Source organism: Phodopus roborovskii, unplaced genomic scaffold (genome assembly GCF_943737965.1).
Source record: "Phodopus roborovskii unplaced genomic scaffold, PHOROB, whole genome shotgun sequence".
NCBI classification, from domain to species: domain Eukaryota; kingdom Metazoa; phylum Chordata; class Mammalia; order Rodentia; family Cricetidae; genus Phodopus; species Phodopus roborovskii.
Window position 1 is genome coordinate 38,161,439 of NW_026126418.1, and position 24,359 is coordinate 38,185,797.

At 37.0% G+C, this 24,359-nt stretch overlaps 1 protein-coding gene across 2 annotated transcripts in view; it reads left to right on the forward strand.

Annotated features, from left to right (window-relative positions):
- Ttc21b (tetratricopeptide repeat domain 21B) overlaps positions 1-24,359 on the forward strand; it is a 71,966-nt gene that overhangs the window by 12,487 nt on the left and 35,120 nt on the right. For both annotated transcript variants that reach the window (XM_051184554.1, XM_051184555.1), the window contains 13 exons: positions 1,874-2,031; positions 3,473-3,557; positions 7,583-7,681; positions 9,417-9,609; positions 10,017-10,114; positions 10,442-10,642; positions 14,432-14,561; positions 16,566-16,723; positions 18,473-18,694; positions 19,225-19,463; positions 20,947-21,019; positions 21,688-21,798; positions 22,503-22,641. In XM_051184554.1, the coding sequence (XP_051040511.1) occupies positions 1,874-2,031; positions 3,473-3,557; positions 7,583-7,681; positions 9,417-9,609; positions 10,017-10,114; positions 10,442-10,642; positions 14,432-14,561; positions 16,566-16,723; positions 18,473-18,694; positions 19,225-19,463; positions 20,947-21,019; positions 21,688-21,798; positions 22,503-22,641 (1,906 nt within the window). The remainder of the gene's footprint in view (positions 1-1,873; positions 2,032-3,472; positions 3,558-7,582; positions 7,682-9,416; positions 9,610-10,016; positions 10,115-10,441; positions 10,643-14,431; positions 14,562-16,565; positions 16,724-18,472; positions 18,695-19,224; positions 19,464-20,946; positions 21,020-21,687; positions 21,799-22,502; positions 22,642-24,359) is intronic.

Consider the following 24,359-nt stretch of genomic DNA (forward strand, 5'->3'; position numbering starts at 1 on the left):
AATGCTCTACTACTGAGATAAATTCCTAAGTGTCTTTCCATTTTTTTAAAATCAAGAATAAATAAGTAAATAAATTTAAACTGGGCATGGTGGTACAGCTCTTGTAGTTTGAGCAATTGCAAGGCAGAGGTGGGAGGATCAAAATCAGCATAGGCTATGTAATGAGACTGTCTAAATAATGTGTGTTCAGAAGGCTTTATGATTCATGCTAAAGAAGGAAAAGAGGTGAGGACTGGTGTTGGTTTCTTGTTACTATCCCCATGTGTCTCCTGGCCAGTTTCCATGGATGAGTTTGTTCACATTTTTATCAACCTGCCCAATGAGCATTCAGAGTGATTAGATTGAGTGTCTTCCTCGTTGTGCTGTTACAAGACCTGGGCCTTTGCAAGGTTTTTTGTTTATGTTTTGTTTTGTTGTTTGTTTGTTCTTCTTGAATGATCTTGCTGTTCTCTATTCTTTAAAGGAAAGTGAGTTTGTAGTCTTCCAGGGTTAGGCCAGTGTAGGTATCAATATGAAGACTTTAAAGGGTTTGTTTATCTTTTACTGTGATGTGATACTCATGATTGGTTTAAATGAGTTCTCTGAATTACCATTGTGGTCCGTCTTTTGTTGTTTCAACAAAAACACCTGAAATATAGGCATAGTGATGGTCACTTATATTCTGGGTGACCTAGAGGACAGGCATGAGTTTAAGGTCAGTCTAGGGTACTTAGAAAAAACTGTTTTAGAAACCCCCAAAATGAAAGAAGACCAAAACAAAGAAGTCTGAGACTAGGTGTTTTAACAGGAACATAAATTTATTTCTCACAATTCTAATGCAAGAAGTCTGAAATCAAGGTACTAGCAAGTGTGGTATCTGGTAAGGGCCTGTCCCCTACAGGTTGGCCCATTGAACAGTCTTTCCCAATGGAGAAGTTCTGTTCCTGGCAGAAGGCCAGAAGAGTGGCCACCGCCACCGCCCCTTCTACAATGGCATTACATTTTCATGAGTTACATTTGAGTAAGAGAATAGCTACCACTGTTGGACTAAGCCAGCTGTCATATAGGACATGTATTCTTTGTGACAATGAATGGAAGTTGTTCACTTCTGCAGCCCTTCTAAGACTGCCTAAACTTCTGTTAAATAAGTGAGCTCTTATTTAATGACTCATTTGTGGACATGGTGGCTAATGTTCTTTCTATTTTTCTCGTATACTCCAACAGTTGGGCACTAACCACTGTGGGTGTGCCTCTTAGTGCTGCCTTCAGTTACTTCCCTAAGATATTTCCTAGAACTGAAGTGAGTGCATGGCAGCTGTTGGGACTTTGTTTTGCTTATTTTGTAACCTGGAAGTAGCTTTTTCAAATGCAGAGTAAAATATGTGAAATCTCTTTAGTTTATATGCTATTTAAAAATCTCCTAGGGATACTTTATTCCCATTCCCATTCTAAGTGGCAATACTCTTTATATCTCTAACTGAACTTTTTCTCTTATTTGTGTGATTTTTGAGACACAGTCTTATTCTGTGCCACATCTCAGGCTACCCTGTCCTCAGCATGTAGAAGACAGACTGACCTTAAACGTTGGCAATTTTCCTGCCTCTGCTTCCAAAGTAATTCTGTGGATTATTTTAAATTTTCTTCTGGTATCAAGTTAGGTAGTATGTTAAGAGTCTATTTTAAAGCAAAATTGCTGATGTAATGTATGTTAATTTCTGTGATATTTTAAGATGAGATTTTGATACAAACTCAAAAAACAAACAAACAAAAACAAAAAGGCAGAAGTACCCACCATAGTCCAGGCTGAGCTGGAACTTGCTCTGTAACCCAAGCTGGCCTGAGAAGGCCTGATGTGCAAGGTCTCAGCCTCAATGTCCGTTTTCTCCTCCATTAGGTACTGTGCCTTGAAATGCGCCAAAATTACTCTGGAGCCCTGGAAACCGTGAGCCAGATAATTGTGAACGTCCCAAGCTTCCTTCCTGCCTTTGAGAAAAAAATGAAATTACAGCTGGCTTTACAGGATTGGGATCAGACGGTAGAGACGGCACAAAGGTTCAGTGGAAAATAATATCACAGCCTCTTTGCATCTTGTTATACATGAGGAAAAATGTCAGGTTTGCTCTGTGTGTTACAAGACTTTCATAATCAGCATAAAATTTAATTTTTCAGGAAATATACAGTTATTTTATTGCAAGCAGCATAGAATTGGAAACACTTCAAACTGTATTGCTTTTAAAAATGGAACTGGGGCTGGAGAGATGAGTCAGAGGCTAAAGTGCTTGCTGTCAAGCCTGATGACTCTCCAGTGTTAAAACTGGGTGGGCGTTTCATCCCATTTAAAATCTCCATGTGTGGGAGGCATGGACAGGGAGTTCTCAAAGCCAAAGACACTGCCTCAGCATGTAAGATCAGCAGTGACTGGGAAAGACATGGATGCCAACTTTGGGTCTCCACATGTATGTGTACATATACATGCACAGGTGAGATGTTCCTCCTGGTGATAGCAAAGACAGGCGAGCAGAGACAAACTACAGCCTGTCTGTGCAGTTCAGCCTGGGCTGGATGTCCTATAGTCATCCCATTGGCCAATGCAAGGAAAACACCCCACTCTGTAGTCAGTGCCATAGAGCACACTCCGACTTCTGCAGGGAGGAACTGCACACTAGCGTGGCAGAATATGTATTTAGAAGGGAGAAAGGGAGAGGCAGACTTCACTGTCCTATACACTCCAGAAAGGATGCCTTTTTTTTTTTTTTTTTTTTTTTTTTTTTTTTGAGCCCTTCTAAGCACTTCCTTTCCCAATTTCTTTTAGTGAAGTTTTGTAAGGATACTTACAGCAGAGATCATTCCTTGCTATATACTCATGCCTTTTTTCTGGTGATTGGTGTCTTCATAAGATTTTTTTAGCTTGTGTTTTATCACATAGGAATCCATTTTAAATTTATGAATAATGTTAACACATATTTAGACATGTCACTCATTTTGACATTCTTAGAATCCCTTTAATAAAAACCTGCTTGAGGTAAATGCAACCTCTTTAAATTTTTATTTACTTATTTTATATTATGTGTATGAATGTTTTGTCTGCTTATATGTAAGTTCTCCATGTACATGTGGTTTCCATGGAGACCAGATGGATGTGTCAGGGACTGCTGGAAACTAAGAACTGAACCCAGGTCCTTTGCAAGAGCAGCAAGTACTCTTAACCACTGAGCCTTGTCTCCAGCTCCTGCACTCAACTTTTAACACACTATTGTGTATCTTTATCTAATACTTTATGTAGCATTACCACAGTATTAAATGAGGCAGGCACAACCCCTTTCATATTTTAAAACATTAAAAGTTAAATTCCAGATAACTTTTTAACTTTAATCATTAAGACCACTTATTTGAGTAATAGAAGAGTCAAGCCACCAAACTTTTAATCCCTCAAAAAGAATTAAAAAAAAAGAAGCATCAAGTTTATCTTATTAACTGACATGTTTCCCTCCAGGTTGCTGCTTCAGGACACACACAATGTGGAGGCCCTAAGAATCCTGGCTCTATATTATCTATGTAGGGAGGGGGACATAGAGAAGGTAAATTGTACTGTATGATTTAAGTTGCCTGTGTCATGATAAATTTCATCACACACTCTTATAAATTTATGTTTGCATATTCATTAGATGCTTGAAGTTCTATTTCAAAAGATTTCTATTATAATTTTTAATTAGTTGCCAAAAATACACCATTACAAAGACTTTGCTGTCTTGTACCAACTAGGTAAGCACACATATGTAGGGAAATTTCTCTTAAAAATGATTTTATATTGATAATAGAATATATGATTATTTTACTATAAATTGAGCCACATAATATATATGTCCACTTTTATTTATGACTTTGTTCAGCTTAACATTTATGATCGTTATCTGTTCTCTTGTGGGTTTTAAGGATTCGCTCTATTTAGGCTGAGTAGGTTACGTTTGTGTGTACATGGCAAGTTGTGCATTCTGTTAACTGTGGTTGTGTACTTACTTTATTGATCCTGCAGTAAATATAGTGCATCAATAGAGAGAGCCTAGCAGAAGTTTTTGATGTTGATGTCCACTTATAAAATAATTTTTAATAGTTAATGCTTAATAACCTTTTGGAAAAATTGTTTCCCTCGATGAGATACATTGTGTTCCTAGATGAGATACATTGTGTTCCTAGATGAGATACATTTTATTCTTAGATGAAGAGACTCAATACCCCAAACTGCTATCTTCCCAACTGAGGGACAATGTAATCCCTATGGAAACCTTGTAGATTTATTTTTCTGATCGAAATTGTGAACACTAAATCTTAGACCAAATAAAAAGGTTAAAAAGTAGAGACAATCTTGAAAAAAAAAAAAAAAAAACAAATAACACAGTTAGGTAAATGAAGACCTTGGTTTTTGTTTCTTTGGTTTTTGGTTTTTTTTTTTTGAGATGGGTTTTTCTGTGTAGCATTGGAGCCTGTCCTGGACATTGGTATTTAATATGGATAGATAGAACAGCACAGAGGCAAGAGTCCAGCCTCTCTGGATCTGATCAGGAAAATTTATTGTCTCCTATTTTAATTACCTCACTGATGTTTTGGTATGACCTCTTCAGTCTGCATGCATTTACTACTATTTGACTCACAGCATTCATTCTGTCACTTTCCCTGCTGTTCAGCACCCCTATCTTTAGAACACAGAATATATAATGAATTGCTAAATGGACTCAGCCATTGATGCCAAGTTGCATCCTGTTTTTCTAAGAACACTGCTAGGACCTTTCACCATTAGTTTCCAGGGAGACTAATATACCTAAAGGAGTGTCTGTTCAGTGCTTGGACTTAAAGCAACATGATCCTCAATGTGATGTGCCCATGTAAAGAAAACATCATTGTTATCCATGAATTTAATCACATTAAAAGATCTTATGCAATTTGTATCTTAAAAGGTCACTTTGAACCTATGCCATGCCCTGAGTAATTACATAAAATCATGGCTGTAGTTTTCCATTGAATATGTCTGTGCAAACATAACTTCATTTTTGTTTTAATTTCACAGTTCATGTGATTTATTTTTATTTTTATTTTACATATCAATGCCAGTTCCCTCTCCCTCCCTCTTTCCCTCACTCCCATCCTCTTATGCCCCCCGACCACCCTCTCCTCCCATCCTCCCCCACTCCACATAGGAGGGGTCATCTAAAACTGTCAAGTCATTTGGAGTAGGGACTAGGACTTCTCTCCTGTCTCTAGGTTAAGGGAGTATCCCTCCATGGGGAATGTGCTCCCAAAATCCTTTTTTTGCACCAGGGATACATCCTGGTTCCACTGTCTGAGGTCTCTTAGACTGCCCAGGCCTTCTAGTTGAGACTCATGTTCATGGGGTCTGAGTCAGTCCCATGCTGGATTCCCAGCTATCAGTCTGGGGACCCATTAGCTCCTCCTTGTTCAGGTCAGCTGTCTCTGTGGGTTTCCCTCCCTCCTGGTCTTGTCCTCCCTCTCTGCATCTGGATTCCAGTTCAGCTCAGTGTTTATCTGTGGGTGTCTGCTTCTGTTTCCATCAGCTACTATATGAGGGCTCTATGATGATGGATAAGTTAGTTATCAATCTCATTATCAGGGAAGGGCATTTATGGTAGCCTTTCCACTGTTGCTCAGTGGAAAGGGGTCTGTCTTGTAGGTCTCTGAACATTTCTCTAGGTTTATTTTTCTCTTCAAACCTATAATGGTTTCCTCTTTTATTCTCTCTCTCTTTCTCTCTCTCTCTCTCTCTCTCTTTCTATTCTCTAGTCATTTGTTAAACCACTTCTTTTATTTTTTGAGATTATAATTACAACATTTCTCCCTCTCCTCTTTTCCATTCCTCCATCCCTCTCCTTGTTCCTTTTCAAATTCATGACCCCCTTTTTTCATTAAGAGCACACCAACAGATTATCCCATACTGAATGGGCAGCCCTGAAAAAAAAAATATATATATATATGTATGTATGTATGTATGTATGTATGTATGTATGTATGTATGTTTGTATGTATGTATTATAGAGACTGTATATAGAGACTGAGCCAGTTGTACTCATGTATATAGGAAAACACACACACACACACACACACACACACACACACCATTTCCTTTTTTAAGGAACCTTGAGTTGAGTTTCCTCTTTTGAGACATCCTTGTAGCCTGTCTTTATGTTCCTGTCCATGTGACTCTGGTAGAAACAGCACCACCTTGGCACACAAGGACTGGGTGCCAAACTGTATATCCACTCAGCCAAAACAAGGACTTTATTTCACATGGACTAAGTGAACAGGTCTCACAGAATAAAGAATAAGAATGCTGGAATAGTGCAAGGTGCAGGGTAGAGAACAGTGGAGAGGCTAATGTGACAGTACTTAACAAGCACATTAGTAGGTACCAGAAAAATCTTGGAGCAAATCTTCTGTCAACTTTTCTTTTATTACTTGGAGTTGACACTCTGGCTCAGTGGAAGAGATGTTTGCCTAGCATGTGCAAAGCTGGTTCTCAGTACCAAAAGAAGAAAATAACTTACCCAGAAACAACAGCAGAAATAATTTATCCTAGCCACTCTGATGATTTTTCTATTGTAGAAGCCATTTCAAATGTAAATTAGGCTGTCTGTGTAGTTCAAAGGTTCATATAACATTTTTTGTAACTATATTATCATTAAAACAGCCTTGTGGTGTGGCTTCATTATTAGAGAGCTCAGTTGTATATTTGTTAAGAAATTATGGTTATCTTTGCCTATCCTGAGGCTTCTATTCAGTGATGGATATTTACTAGAAATAATGATGTGTAATTACTGAAACTTTCAAAAAAGACCTGGAGCTTCAAATTGATTTTAAGTCATTGTACAATATATAAGATTCCATTGGAGGATCTGGGGAAATACTCAGTATGAAGAGTGATTTCTACACAAGCATGAGGATTTGAGTGTGGATCTGCAGCCTCCATAAAAGAGCAGGCATGCTGACACCTGCTTGTATTGCTGCCACTGGGGAGATGGACACTGAGGATACCTGGAGTTCACTTAGCAGCTGGTCTTGCAGAATCAATAAGCTCCAGATTCAGTGGGAGACCCTGTCTCAAAAGTAAGAGAACAATAGATAGCCAACTTCTCGCCTCTATACACACACACATGTTCCTACAAATTCAAGCACACTCAAATATTTGCTCATGCATAACACCTCCCCCCACACACACACACACATGAAAAGAGACAAAGTCTCTTAAATATCAGTAATAGAGGGCTGGAGAGATGGCTCAGTGGTGACTCGTGCTCTTGTATCGTTGTACTCAGTGGTACTTGTTGCTCTTGCAGAAGACTGGGTTCAGTTCCCAGTATCCCCGTGGCAGCTCATAACCATCTGTAACTCCAGTTCCAGGAAATCTAACACCCTCTTCTTGCTTCCACAGGCACCAGGCACCTACATGGTGTATATACATACATTGCAGGCACTCACACATACATGTAAAATAAAATAAACCATTAAAAAATCAGTAATATTATATTAGAGTATTATTTATTAGATTCTTTTTTCTTACTATATTTTAAGGCTAATACTGTTTATTTTGTTTTAGGCCGCTACCAAGCTGGAAAATTTAGGAAATGCATTGGATGTCATGGAACCACAGAATGCTCAACTTTTTTATAAGATTACAATAGCCTTCAGCAGAACTGTAAGACTGCCTATAAGCCAGACCTATATGTTGAAGAGTTTAAAATTAGTCATTGGGTGAAGCACTGAGTAACATATTTAGGATCAATATGATCTAAGTATATTACCCATTCCCAAGAAAGGGGACGCAGGAGATTGTAACTACCATGTTCCAGCCTTCAGAGGACTAAGAGAAAGGGACTCTTGAGATAGAGAGTGCTCTCCAGACAGAGGAAGCCAGAGGGCAGTGTTAGGATTAGGGGTGTTCTGTGCTTTTGTTTTCTATTATAAAACCTTTGGGGGAGTCTGTTAAAGGGAATTATAGAGTGCTTCAATGGAGGGAAAGGCCAGTGTCTTGGTTTTGTTGTTATTTTAATAAATGTTTCTATTTCTATTAGGAGCATTCTGTAAAGGCAAGGTGATAGAAAAAAAATACAGCAGAATAGCAAAGCCGATAAAAGGAGTTAGAACTGTGAACAGTTCAACAAACTAGCAAAAAAAAAAAAAAAAAAAAAAAAAAAAAAAATACATGGAAGAAAATAAGCAAATAAGCATAAGTAAAGGAGTTACCAAACTAACTTGAAAGATGTAGGATGTATTTAGAGAAAGAAATTTAGAGAAAGAAAAAAATTTCAATAAAATCTGAGAGTATGAATAAGTTATGTTCCTTTTTATTTGTGTTAATGCCAGACACAGTTTCATTGATTTTTAGAATGCTTATAGAATTTTTTAAGTTTATTGAAACATCCAGAGGAGTATTTTACTCTTAAAAGTTGGTATGCTCAATAGTTATTTTACAGCATTGGCATAAAAAATTTTTTTTGGTAAAGATTTTTCTAAAAAGATGTAAGCCAGTATCCTTTTGAAATATTTCCCTATTGGTACAGGTTGTCTTTAAGGAGAAGGGTTGTGCTTGTTTGTTTTTGTTTTTTACTTAATTATGTACATAGATTTAGAAATCTTAAAGATTTCCTATCTAATTTGTAAGAGAATCGTGAAAAGCATTGTTTTCATACAGCAATATCGTGTGATAAGATGGTGATGTTATACAACAGTAGTTATTAAAAACTTATAACTTGTGATGGGCCATATACTCATTCTTCATACAGTATCTGGATGATAGGAAGCCTTTTTCCTTCTTAAATAATCTTAAATAACCTTTATTTTTTTTTCCATGTTGAGAATTCTTGTTTTGTTTTTTTTTATTTTATATAACCAAGTGCATTTAAATGAAAACAAACTTACAGACAATATTTGGGAATTTGGGCGTTGTTCTTTCCTGCTGGTAAGGGGCGCTGTCATGGGGGATTCGAAGAAGATTCAGGAATCCTGGCTATAGTCTGTAAGGCTGCTTTGTCCAGCTGTTTTGAATGTAGGATCACCTGGTACTCTGTTTCAGGTGGTCTGGCTTGATCAAACCATATTAGTCTGGAGGAATCCACATCTTTTCATTTTCTGTGGAAACAAAAATAGAAATCCTTTTCCCCAGTAACTTGTCCTTGAACTTAAATTTTGGAGTCAAAGCATTTTTTTAATTTAATTTATTATTTTACATGTCGAACCCAGTTCCCTCTCCCTCCCTCCCTCCTAGCTTCCCAATAACCTTTATTCTTAAATAATCATTATTCCCTTTCCTTCCATCCTGTGCATTTCAAGCTATATAGAAGTGTAGAGAAAAAAAAAATAGGTCTTTTATTCTGAGTAGAGCTGGACCCCTTGTCTAAATTTGTTTTGTTCTTGTTTTGGTTTCTTTTCAGTGTGGACGCAATCAGATCATTCTTCAAAAAGTTCAAGGTTTCCTAGAAAAAGCATTTAGTTTAACCCCCCAGCAAGCAGAAATTGCTACAGAGCTCGGCTACCAAATGATTCTCCAAGGCAAAGTTAAGGAGGCCTGGAAGTGGTACAGGACTGCTATGACCCTGAATGAAAGCAACATCTCTGCAGTCACTGGTATACTGATGGTGGAGGGGTGACTTCGTCCAAGGGAGACTTGCTTTAAGGACCAGCCCATTGAAGCAGAGGGAATACACACACACACACACACACACACACACACACACACATATCTTTTTCTGGTATGCACAAGAGGAAAAGTCACGTATCTTTTAAAATAACACTTAATAAATACTATCTTGAAAGAATGAATTTCATTTGGTTGCATTTATCAAGTTATGAGTTGTGCAGAAAAGGATTCCACATAATCCCAGGCTACTGGTTTTCTTCTCCACCTCCACCCCTGTTGTGTTCTTATTTTCCTTTTGGCACTCTAAAGCAGGGTTGTTGCGATGGAAGAAAATGTTTCATTAACTTAGAGTAGTTGGTTAGAATAAGCCTTGATTATTTTTGTTTGGTTTCAGGACTTATCCGATGTCAATTAATAGAAGGGCAATTGCAAGATGCAGACCAGCAGCTAGAGTTCTTCAGTGAATTCCAGCAGTCAATGGGGAAATCTGCGGTATGGCATTTTATCAGATGGCAGATCACACCTGCTGTTATAACACGTGAAACTTTAAATGACAGTTCCTCCTTAGCTCTAAATGGTGAATTTGTTAGTTTTCCTCTGTGCAAGTGGACTTTAAATGTTTTTCTCAGTGACCCTAAAATTCCATTCAGCTAGCGGATTGAATGATTTGAATGATTTCATATCAAAAGTTTGAATAGTTTCTTATAAATAATGCTTTATATGCATTTGAATTTTAAACAAAAATAAATGACTTTATAGCCAAATGGAATAACCTTTGAAATCTACTTTTTTTTTTTTTTTTTTTTTTTTTTTTTTTAGGAATTAATGTATTTGCATGCAGTTCTTGCTACCAAAAAAAATAATGGACAGGAAGAAGTGGTAAATGTGTTAAATGATGTCGTGAATACTCACTTTTCACACTTAGAAGACTTACCTCTTGGAATACAGTATTTTGAGAAGCTCAATCCTGACTTCTTACTAGAAGTTGTTACCGAATATCTGAATTTCTGCCCTATTCAGGTAGGCAGTTCTGCCCCTTAATCCCCTACACTGTGATGCTAACAAGGTTCTTTTAATGTGCAGCTGTATCTGTACCTATAGTTAGCATTCCTAATTCTGTTCATTGAATTATTTTAAATCCATCTTTATAGAAATGATTACTACCGAATAACGAAAGTATTGGTTTATAAAAACTAATTCATTTTTTTAAAATCCTAAAACTCTGTTTAGAAGTATTAAAGGTTTGTTACATATTTGGATCTGATTGATAATACCAAGTGCCATCTCACCTTGGGCAAACTCGAAGTTCTTTTTATAGAAACCAATGCAACTATTTCTCGTATGAAATCAAACTCTGCTTTGTGCTAAAAGTGGAACATTGGCTATTGCTCCTGTTCTTGGAAAGACACAGAGAGCATCTAGCTATTTAGTCCAAAGAATGATCATTCTTCTGCATAAAGTAGATGTGAAGATTTCCTGTTATTATTCTGTGTGACTGCATGTTAGTCCATTACCTTTTCTTTTTTTGTAAATATACCTACAAAGTTCACTGTTTAAAAATACCATAATCTATTACTCATACCTTTGTTCAAGAGTAGGACTCCTCGTTTCTTTCTTGACATTCTATATTCTCATATTCACATGCCAATTATCATATTCCTTTTAGCTCTTGTCCTCTTTTTTATATGGAACCTTATTGTCAGTTGCCATCTGCTTGATTTAGCTTGGAAATAATGATGATCTTTTGTAAGCATTGGCATTTTTGAGTAGTAACATTAGAAACCTATGTGGCCTAGCTGGGAATCCTTTCCAACATGACATGCATTCATTAGGCAGTGCCCCTTGGTATTGGCCGGAAACACACATATCCTTACTTCCTTCTGCTCAGCTCATATTCAAACACAGGTTTTTCAGATAGGTCTATCTAGTACACATTGCTAAAGCCAATCTCCTTAATGGTAAATTAGCAATGAAAATAAGAAAAATGGTCTTCCTTTCAGGAGCTCTGCAGATTGTTATTGTCATGTCTTTTTCCGGGCCTTTTTAACCTCTTAAAATTATGCTGTCCAAGAATCATACTTGATGATTAACTCGGGCTGATTGAGGTCAGTCCCCCACATCATAAAATAATATATTCCTTGATAGCTAGATCACTAATTCAACTATGCATCCTGTTCTTCCCATAATGCGGTTTTTATCTGCATGTTATAACTTGGTCAGTTTTCATGGGAACATTCCAGGAAGGTAGCACTGGCCACTGATCTGTCTATTCCTCATTCATTGGCCTCTTTCACATACAGTTTTCTTTTCAATTTTTAACCTAAAAGGTATAATCTTAAGGATTGTTTCTAGACTTCTGTTTTTTATATTTCATTATATAAGGAAACTATAGTAAAAAATGATGACTATTTTATTTGGGTGAAGTGGACCACACCTGTAATACTAGCTCTTAAGTAGCAGAAGTGAGAGAATTGTGAGTTTGAGACCAACCTGGAGGGCATAGTGAGGCCCAGTCTGAAAATATAGTGAAAAAATATAAAATAGAAGAAAAACCTAGAGTTGTTCTCATTATTTCTTAGCAGGTGACTATTGTGTGGTTTTGTGTGTGTGTGTGTGTGTGTGTGTGTGTTTTGTTCATGTTGTTTTTACTCTTGGCTCTTTTGGGGAACCCAAATAATCCTCACGGAGGCTGATTCTTTATTATGGATGCCCTACCTTAGATTGGCTTAATTCTAGCTAGCTTTTCTTAATGTAAATTATCCCATTTTGCCTCTGGGCTTCAATGTTTTTCTATTCTGTATACTTTTATTTAGTTCTTACTCCATGGCTTGCTGTGTAGCTGGGTGACTGGCCTCTGATGTCCTCATATCCTTCTCCTTTTTTTTTTTTTTTTTTTTTTTTTTTTTTTTGCTCCTCCCATCGTCTGTTTTCTCCTCCTGGCCCTGCTTATCCTTCTTTATGAGACTAATTATGTGTTTTAGATAGGCAGGCAAAGTAAAACAGCTTCACAGAGTTAAACAAATGCAACATAAAAGAATGCAGCTTATCTTTGCATTATTAAACAAATGTTCCACAGCATAAACAAATATAACTTATCTTAGAATAATATTCCATAACTGGTGACTATTTTTGTTTTCAAGACAAGGCTTCCATTTCTAGCCTTGGTTATCCTGAACTCTTTCTATAGGCTAGGCTAACCTTGAACTTACAGAGATCCACCTGCCTCTGTCTCCTGAGTGCTAGGATTGAAGGTATACACCACCACCTTCCAGCAGCAAGGTGACTGACTATTAGATACTTACCATCGCTTTTACTTTAAGTATTTTTCTGGTGACAAAAGTTTGTATTAGTGACTTGTAATGTTGCTGTAACAAAATACCCAACTAAGGCAACTTAAGGAAGGAAAGAGGGAGGGAGGGAAGGAAGGAAGAAGAGAAGGAGGGGAGGAGGGACAGAGGGAAGAAAAGAAGAAAGAAGGTAAGGGGGGGGGAGGAAGGGTGGGTTTATTTTGGCTTACAGTCTGTAGGTACAGTTCAATGTGATGGAGAAGATATGGAAACAGGAATGTGAGGTGGCTGTTTACACCACATCCAGTCAGGAAGCAGAGAGAGATGAATACTCCTTTTTCCTTTGCGTTCAGCCCAGGACTCCAGTTCATAGAATGAACTTACCCACATTTAAAGTGGGACAGTCAATATTAACCACCACAACGATTTTAAGGAGTTAATTTCAATTCAAGGAAATATAAAATCTGAATTTGAGAATACATAAAACCCTTACTTCTCTCAAAGAAGCAGCAGTAGGTGGGAAAGTACTATAGAATTTGTGCTGTGGAGATTTGGAAAGGTTAGGCAACAGTCATATTTCAAGTATCTTTTTTTTTTTTAAATATTGTTGGTGATATCAAAACATTAAAATAACCCAAGTGTCTTTCAGCTAAAGAATAGTTACTATACTATAGTAAAGCAAATTAATAGAATTATGCAACCAGTGATTTAAATAAAAAACATCTAGACATGCCCATCTCAAAACATTACAACACTTTCTAAATTAATTGTTTAATTATGGCATCTTTATGCTCGTGCTACTCTACTTTATTCTCAGTATCCCCTCCTCTCACTGTCCTCTCTAGATCACCTGATCCACACCGACTGGCTCACTTTCTTTCCCCACACTGCTGTATGTGGCTTTCAGGTCAAGTGATTTCTGCGAACCTTTCTTGCTCCCCCATCTGAAGATCTCTTCTTCCACCCTGATGGGGAAGTCCTCTGTATATATGTTTCTCTTATTCATTGATCAGAAAATGTTCTGTGCCTCAGCATAGGACAAGAACTATGGCATGTTATTGTTAGCTATGTTCACCGTATTCAGAGGGACCTCCTGTAAAGGAATATAGTCATTGACCTGAAGGAGGGAGCAGACTGTACATCAGATCAGGTGAAGAGGATGGAGAATAGCATCTTTCAGGTCAAGGAAGCAGCATCAATCAAGCAATGTAGGGTATTTAAACAAGAAATAACTCTCAGTTGCCTTTTCTTTCAACATATGTTTCTTTGATAAATTCTGAACTGATGATTGCTTTCGTATGTTATCAAAACATTAATTATATAACAATTTCTAATTTCTAACTGCACAAACCCATTGTTTGTGCAGTCTATTCATAGATGAACTATGAAAATAATTTAGTATTTTTCAATGTCATAGCAAAAGTAGTGTGAAAAGAGTAAGACAAATTTTATTAAAAAAATATGAGTTTCTTCTAGTTCCACTAAAATAAATGTATATTTAATTTTGATTTGCTTTGTTTAGCCTGCAGGTCCCGGGCAGCCTCTCTCTCCAATTCTCAGGCGATGTTCCTCAGTCCTGGAGACAATTATAAGAAGTGTCCCAGGTCTTCCACAAGCTGTCTTCTTGATGGCCAAAGTGAAGTATTTGTCAGGTGATATATACCTTTGCACTTAAGTATCTGAGGAGTCTGACCATGGTGTGGTGGTAACAGAAGTAACTGGGTCCTTTACTCCACTCCAGGGAGAATGGTAACATACCATTTTGTCTCTGTGAATATATGTGTTCATCTGAAACAGAAGTGCAAAATCCACTATCTTAGATAATTTCATCCCCATATTCATACAAATAACCCCTATTAATTATCATTAATCTTTCTTCTTCTTAAACAGTTTTCACTTGCAAACCTAATAATAAATAAGAGAGGCTGTCCAAATATTAAAAATGTATTGGGGGAATAAATAGAATCATTAAAGTATAGATGTATATGCTTTAGTGGACCAAGGCCATATTGGAAACTCATCGAGAAGAGACTTATATATGAAGCTTCCTTAGAATCTCTTGCAGTAGCAGCTGTTAAGAGCTAAACCATGTATAAGGACCCATTAGAGAAAGCAGTAGTTTCTATCATGAGCACTACACATGAAGGCCTTACTTAACCACTTAACTCTATTGTTAAAATATATTGGTGTCCAGGGGCTACAGAATGATATAACCTCTCCATTTTGAGTCTGGCATGACTGACACACATATTTTAGCTTAGCATTCTCAACTCCTTTTGCCTTCTTAGACCTGGGTAATAGGCCTTGCAATAATAAAAAACCCAAAGTTACTGGTTTTGCTGAAGGTCAGTTGCTAGACTTTGACACTATGTTTACTAACTCATTGTGCTATCTCTCTCAACAATTCATCCCTTAATTCTTGATCTCTGAGGGGACAATGGCTACTTTGGGAGGTACTGTAGGCTGAGTTCTTGTGAACTAGGAAATTGAATTTATCCCTAGTTTTTCTATAGATACTATAGAAAGTATCTTGGGCATTGGGAGTTCTTGAAAGTCTGGGTTGGAAGTAGGCTTTGTTATCTACTTACAGCCAGTATCTTGGGAATGCCACATAGGAGTCTGTATGGGTTGCATCTCAAGGAAGTTGTAAAACCTAGAGTCAATGCTGATGATGCTATAAAGAGCCTCCTTCTTCTCCGTCTTCCAGCCCAAGATTAACTTTACCATTCTCATCACATTAATCTTAACCAAGGTTTTAAAATTAAGTGGACTTTTAAGACTTCCAGATAAATAGCAGATGTTTTCCAAAGTATTTGATATTTCAGATGGTGTTTAAAGGCGCTTTAATGTATGTCTCCTGCTTTAGAATTCCAGGAATGTATCCTTGGCCTTTTTTCATATTTTATACACATTCATGTAGCCCAGTTTTAGAATGTGTCCTCTTTGTTAGTGTAATTGATACCACATGCCTACCTATGTCTTTGTCCTGGTCACTTTACTGTTGCTATGATAAAACATCAAGAACAAGACAATTTATAGATGTGGCCTTACTGTTCCAGAAGGATCAGATTTCAGTATGGCAGGGAAGCATGGGAAAGTGCAGGTGTGGAGGCTGGAGCTCGAAGCTGAGAGCTCAATCTTCAAATGTAAACATGAAGCCCAGAAAGTGAACTAAAAGTGGAGTGAGATCAAGACTCTCAGGCCCACCCCCGGTGATATATTTCCTCCAGCGAAGCCATCATTTCCAAACTTTCCCAAACAGTGCCACCAGCTGACCACCAAGTGCTCGAATGCTCAAGCCCATGAGAGACAATTCTCATGGGAATGACAATAGGCTCAAAACTCATTTTCATGCAGTTACAAACAAAACTATTCTAGAAGGAAAATTAAGGTAGATTTTTAGTTCTGCCATTAATAATAGGACCAACTGTCATCATTTATATTCCCCCTGGTTTGTTGTGACCAATTCTTGTCCTGACATATAGGTCTGTTCTTCAAGTGACTACAAGAATGCTAGCTTGTATAAATGGGAATGGAGCATGGCTTCATGAACAGAGGAGTTAAGCAGCAAAACCATAACTGCTTGTAATCTGGGTCCTGCCTCAGGCTCTACCTTTGAACTCTGAGATTTCACAGGCATTGTTTTCCCTCATTAGGTGACATTGAAGCAGCATACAACAACCTGCAACATTGCCTGGAGCACAGCCCCTCTTATGCAGAGGCCCACCTCTTGATGGCACAGGTGTATTTATCTCAGGAAAAAGTCAAACTGTGTTCTCAGTCTCTGGAACTTTGTTTGAGCTATAATTTTAATGTAAGTATTTCAAATTTAAATGGTTAAAATATACCATGCTCTTTGACATTTTAATGGATGTATACACGTTCAATTATTTTACATGTGAATCTAAAATACTTTGCCAATAAACAGAACTTTGAAATTATAGGAAACAGGAGAATAAGTTCAGAAGTTTTTTATATAGGTGAAAAACCATGTGAATTGCCCCAATAGAACCACCACAGTATCAGACTACCTTGGCCGCAGGTACCAGTAATCCTTGCTATTTAGGAGGATGGAAACCAAGCCAGGAGCACCAAGCCAGCCTGGACAATATGGAAAGCCTGTCACAGCATGCACATGTGTAAACACACACACACACACTAAATCAACAAAAATAAATTTGTATGAATTTGGTAATGAATGATCAGGGATCAACTTCTAGACTTTGTACTTACCTCTAAGCCTCAATTTTCTTTTTTATATAACCTGAAGAATAGTACTTGCTACAATGAGAATTAAATGCAGCAATTATAAACCATGGAGAATTGTGCAATTGTACAAATACTTTATGGATTAAGTTAGTAAATTTTATTGCCCATTTTTTCTTGAACTTTTCTTTCTTTTTCCTTCCTTTTCTACATTTTTAGAGGTATTATCTTTCTTTGTAGGTCAGGCTGACCTGGAATTCACTCTGTAGACTGGTGTCCACAAACTGACAGCAATCCTCCTGTCTCAGCCTCTCAGCCTCTCTAGGAGTACAGGTGGGAACTACCGCAACCTCTTAGAGTTGTTTTCCTATTATCACTTTTTAGGCTCATTATCTAGGGCACATTAATTTTGGGAATGAATATTATGGGGTTTGAAGCTATAAAAACACTTCTTACTATCCAGGAGGTTTCAGTTATTTTTGCTGAACATTAGATGCTTCCAGCACTATTTAAGACTGGTGGAAGGGAGCCTCAAACTGGTGATTCACTCCATTCTGTGGGAAAGCCATGAAATGAGCTAGAGATTTCACGTTATAAGTAAGAGTCCAGAGCTATTGATGCTTTTTCTTAGGGCAGTAGGTCTCTATGTGGAAGTGCCCATGCTCTACGCATCAGTCTCTGGACTATGAGTAAGATATGAGTGTTCAATCCAGTTCCCCATGTGCACAGCCTCTAGCAGCTGAAGAACTAAGGCTCTTTTTTTTCTTCAGTGGCTTCCACACCACTCCACTCAGTACATCTCCTTTGGCTATTCTTTATTTATTCATTAGTCTCTTCTATGCTCTCTGTATACTGTTTACAGCTGAAATAAAGATGGAAGATTTTTTTTTACTCTATGTTTAGGGGTAGTATGAAAAGGGAAGGCTGATGTTTAAAGAAAGCACCTAGAAACTTTTAGTATTACAAGTAAAGAATAGAAATGCAGATTTTCTCCCCTAGGAATCCAAGACACACATCACTACTAGAGGAGCCACAAATAAAGATATGCTTTATTGAAAATATAAATCTTAGGGTGTTTTTGTTAGCCTGTAAAAATGGTTGTTCTAACCCTTTTGATATTCAGGAGGATGCTGAAGTAGCAGTTTCCCTAATTGATTGAAATGTACATAATTTGGTCTCGTTAATTTCAGTATATGAAGGTTTTTCTTTTTTTAATTTGAAAGTCCTTTCTAATAAATATTTACTTTAAAATTATGATTAAGAAGTGAATAAATCAGAAGTCAGAAACAGACTTTGTGGATATGATCATGTTTGGTGGATTGTAAATTCTGTTTTTCCATTGCTATTTTTTTCTCAGGTGAGAGACTACCCATTATATCATTTAATCAAAGCACAGTCACAAAAGAAAATGGGAGAGATAGCAGAAGCAATTAAAACTCTGCACATGGCAATGAACCTACCAGGAATGAGGAGAAGTAGATCCTCCTCAAAGTCAAAGCACAGAACTGAGGTTGATGCCAGCCATCGTTTGTCCATCTTTCTTGAGTTGGTGGAGGTTCACCGCTTAAATGGAGAACAGGTAAATTAACTCAGATTGGAGCTTCTATGTGTGTATGTATATGTAATTCCCTACTCCTCTGTGTGATTTCTAACATATAATATGTTATTTGAATAATTTCCTACATATATGTATATGGTATTCATATAGAAAATTAAAAAGCTAGATATAGACCCTTGACCCAACTTACTTTTCCCTTACTTTTTAGTAAAATGTGTGCATTCTTCAAATGCGAGGAAGTTAAATGTAATTTGCCTCTGGATGACTTTTTCAGTGTGCCTTGTAATCATGTAATTTCTGATTCTGTTCCAGAATAATAGTGACTGAATAGCAACTGTTGTCATCCTGGTTTTAAATAATCAGCAATTTAACTAATATTTATAGCCTCAACTGGTTTTGGTCTCTTTACACTTATATATTTTACATAAAAATCTATCAGTTTTTGTAAATACTATGAATATACTGGCATCTATTATTCATCATGTTTTGGTAGATGTGACTCCTCTGTGGGGTAATTGGTTGCCTAATTTGATTAATTTTTGTCTTTGTAGCACGAGGCAGCAAAGGTTTTACAAGATGCCATCCATGAATTTTCGGGAACATGTGAAGAATTACGTGTCACAATTGCTAATGCAGACCTGGCTCTGGCCCAGGGAGATACAGAGCGTGCATTAAGCATGCTTCGAAATGTCACAACCGAACAGCCTTATTTTATAGAGGCCAAGGAAAAAATGGCAGATATTTACCTGAAGCATAGAAAAGAGAAAATGTTATATATTACCTGTTACAGGTAAGTAGTAACTTACATGGCATATTTGCCTCCTGAAATAACTCTGACATTTATGTTTTATCATTTTCATATATATCACAGATTCTTTACAGGTCTTTTCTTGGAAGTGGTCATCTTTCTTCTGCCCATGATCACTCTCACTATGGTGTTTACCCTAAAACAGAATTATGGTTGCTTCAGTGTATGCCCTAGTAGTTTCTTAAATCACCCCATGATATGTTCCTCTTAGCTCTGACTCTTTTGTTTGTAGAAAGAAAAATCAAGAGTTAGATATACTCTAATAACAACATTATAAAACAGCGATGTAGGGAATGGACAAGCATATTTAATACTTGGCATATCTATTGTAGAAGAGGAAAATTATATGTTAATGTACTCCAAACTCCAAGGTATGGGGTCATCTTTTCCTTTTGAGTGAACAGTAGCTTTAATAACTTTGTCACACCAAGGCCCTAAGGGTTACTGAGACACACATACATACATGTTGCTGGTTTTTTCCACAAACACAACAAGCACAAACATGTTGTGTATGTGCTTGAGTGAGCAGACTGGTAGTCCTCACTCATCAGCATATCCAACTATTCAATCAAACATTTTGCCCAAACTTGTGTTAAGTATTCAGAGAAACCATCACATTCTGTTGGTGAGGGACTCAAGTGCCAAGATCATGCTTCTGTGAGAGCCCAGTATGATGGCTTGTAGCACTGAACAGCCTGGGGTAAAAGGATTGATGTGAGTTTGAGAAGCAGCCTGCCGTGTGTAAGAGTTTCAGGCCAGTGAGGCTGTATAGCAAGACTCTTGTCTCCAAAAACAAAACAAATAAAAGCAAAACCCAGAAGGTTTAGTTTCCTTTGGATGTGCTGTGATATCATAATGAAAAGTGTGTTTTGGTTTCAGGTAATCTGACACCTTAGCTATGGATATGCACTCATACCATCATCTGTAAAGTTGGGATAATAGTTTTATCATAGAGGTTTTAAGCATTAGACATGTTTAAAGCTGAGCAACAAGGCAGGCACAGTGGTGCAGACCTATCATTGTCACACTTGGGGTAGGGTCGGGGGGTGAAGCAGGAAGATTTTAGGAATCTAATTGTTACAAATAAATAAGCTGCAATTACTGAAACAGAAGACTTGACATTTTTTTTGAGGTAATTCTACAAATAAATTTTACCTTGAAGATAAGAGCTCAGGTTGTATAGAAGGGCAATACAGTGTGTTCCTCCTGTTAAGGAATCCTCTGGACAATGAGAGTTTGTATGGTTAGTGTCTACCTTTACTTTCCTCCATGCATGTGGAAAGTGCATTTTGATGTAGCAGAAAATGTATGCGTGTAGAATATGTGGTTTTTAACAAGGTAACACTGCTGGCAATATTCTGAAGGCCACTGTCTACTTGAGGTAAACAGGCAGACATTTTATCATACTGGTTTGTAAATTGTCACCAGTATTCAATATACTAAGTAGAGTTGGTCTAATTTCCAGAGAAATTGCTGAAAGAATACCCAGTCCCCGGGCCTTTCTGCTCCTCGGTGATGCATATATGAACATTCAAGAGGTAAAATTTCTAATTTTACTGAACTCAAATTAAGAAAAAAATTGGGTGCTGGAGAGATGGCTCAGAGGTTAAGAGCACTGGCTGCTCTTCCAGAGGTCCTGAGTTCAATTTACACCCATCTGTAATGAGATCTGGTGCCCTCTTCTGGCATGCAGGCACATATGCAGGCAGAATACTGTATACACAATAAATCTTAAAAAGAAAAGTATTGTAGAACCTTATAACTAGTGTGAATTTCTGTTAAAAAGAATTTAGCTTTTTCATCATGTTTAATATCTAAGTTTTAGTGATTATGATAAAGGGTTAGCTTCACAATGTTTTTAACATCAAGACTTAACTCAGTGATCTTATCTACAATACAAATATTGCTAGAAGAATATTGGTAGTTTCCTCTCAAAAGAAAGGTGGAGAGAGATCTACTGATAGTTATAATGACTTCCAGGAAATGCAAAGTTGCTATAGTCAGAGTATGGTCATTGTGGGTATGACTACAGTAATGAATATCTGGTCTACTTTCTGTCTAGAATTTACTTTTGTGTTCTTCAATATATACTGTATTAAAACAAACTATTCCAAGTTTGGAGGGCATTAATTATGGAAATGTTGCTTTTTAATGGATTCACCTCAGCTGTTTCTTAATGTTTGTCATTTGTGTCTGACAATGTTAGCCTGAAGAAGCCATAGTGGCCTATGAACAAGCATTAAATCAGAACCCCAAAGATGGAACACTGGCAAGAAAAATTGGGAAAGCACTTGTCAAAACTCACAATTACTCGAAGGTAATTGCTTTCTTGTGTCAATATATCAAGTTGACCCAGACCTACTGTAGAGAAGTCTTCAGCAGCAGCCACCTTCTGCATCTTTGATGATTTCAAGCCCCACAATTGTGTGTGCAACTGGTATTTGTGTCATGTCAGATTTTCTCAGTAACCTGCTGTCTTCAGTATTGTATTTCATAAAGATTGTTTAGATCCTAGTGTGACTTTAAGCTGCTTCTCAGTCTTTGGAAACAAATAATAGTCATGAAGTCACTCATCATATCTCCTTTATTACATAATGTAGCATAATCCTTTTCCTTTCTGCTGTGCCAGTTTGGTCAAACTATATGCTTCAAGAAGGTTGTTTGTTCACTTTTAGTAGGGATAAAGTATTTTTCCTTGACTGGTATATTCTTGTGTTATTCCTGGCCATTTTTAAGTATATGTACACCAAGTAGGAAAGCAAATCGTTAGGAAGGTTTGCTAAACTCTAGAATAATCTCTATGCATATTTTGCCAAGTATTGTTCATTACTTCTTTACTGTAAGAAAATGCTGATTGCTATGTAATCTGTGATTCTCTAAGAAAAGCAGCTTACTTCTCTGGCAGCACAGATGTGTACATAAAATTCTTTATATATTATTCTAGTTATCAATATGCCTTATGCCTAGGATATATGAAACTTCTGTGCTTTTAAAGGCCTAACTAAAATGGACTTTGTCTAGGCAATCACCTACTATGAAGCTGCTCTGAAAAGTGGACAGCAGAACTGCCTTTGCTATGACTTGGCTGAGCTCTTACTGCGACTGAAGTTGTATGAGAAAGCAGAGAAAGTTCTCCAGCATTCTCTAGCCCATGAACCAGGTATGAATGTCATTCTGATTGGAAAAAAAGTTTGCTTGATAAATCTATTCTGTTAGTTTTTGTACTACATAATTACATGTTGATTCTCTTGATATCATTAGTGGTTGGTAATATGAATTCACATATATTTTTCTTCTTTCAGAACTCAAATCTGCCAAATGGGTGTGTTTTAAATGTAATATTACATGTAATAAATAGTTTGTTGTATTATAAAAGAACTTAATTCCCCAAATGTTATAAATTTGTATAAATTACAATTGCTGATATTTAAGCACATCAACACTTTCATAATCTTGACCATAGTAAAATCTTTTTTTAAGAATTCAAGCATCTTCAGAGGTTGTAGAGATAGCTCCAATGCTTAAGTGTTTCCTTGAAGACATGGGTTTAGAATCCTAGCACTGATGTTTTCAAAAACTCATTAAGAAGTGCAGCAGCCTGTGCTTATAATCTCAGAAACAGGGAGGTAGAGACAGGATTTGTGTTTGGTGCAGGTCAGACACTGTGACCAAGTTATCCTGCTTTAGGTTCAGTGAGACCCTATCTCAAAGGGAGTGTGAAGAGTGGGCCTGGCATTGACTATAGCTTCTCTGTGACACACATGTACATATATGATGGGAGATGTCATTCTGTATATGTTTCTCATACTGGTTAATAATAAAGCACTGTTGGCCAATAGGAAAGGAAGAAAGGAGGGACTAGGAGACAAGGAGGAAATAGGAAGTAGTGAGGAGGAGTCAAGATGGAGAGTCTGAAGAAAGCAGTATGCCTCCAGCTCCCCGGTAAGAGAAATACATAGATCAGCACAAATGGGTTAATAATTAAGGCAGAGCTAGCCGATAAGAAACAAGTAACAGGGCCAACAGCATTGTATCAAATACAGAGTCTCTGTGTATTATTTGGGGCTGGCACGGCAGCAGGACAAGACCAGAGGCGGCAGGCGGAAAAACCGTACACGTTAAACATATACAAACATATGCATGCAAAAATGCAGACATTATAAAAAGTACAGCTGATGTGTGCATCAGCTGTTTTCCCATAAATTCTGCTTACTCTCTTCTCATTACTTTCCATATAGGTAGAATGTGATTAAATTTATGTTTTCTATGCATTTTTTGGTGTTTTTATATAAATGTAGTCATTGTGATCTTCCTTTTCAAAAAATGTATTACCTTTTCAGCTATTTTCTCTATATACGATGTGAAGGAATATGTCGATATCAGTACATTCATAACATTTGATCAAATAGCATTAACATTTTCTAACTTGGTAATATTTTTAATTTTATTGTTATTGTTGAGCATTTATTTTGTTTTCCCATATTGGTACCATAAACCACATTATAACTAATATACTTATATCTTAATCCTTGGTGTTCACTTGCTTTTTAAATTTTTTTACATTTACTTACTCTTTGAGTTTATAATGTGTATTGCAGGTGTGCTCTTATGTCATTGGGTAGGTGTTGAGGTCAGAGGACAACTTGGGGAAGTATGTCCCAGGGATTGAACTCAGTTTGTCAATCACAGCCATCTTTACCACTGAGCCATCTCCTTGAGTACGTGCTATATTTCTGAGAATAAGTTTCTGGAAAAACCTATTTGCATTTAGATTTTTTTCCAGTATTTTCACATTGCCTTTTTACAAGTGTGCAAGTTTATTTTATAAGACTTTTATATTTTTAGTAAAATAAGTGCTTATTCATCTCAGAGTTTAAA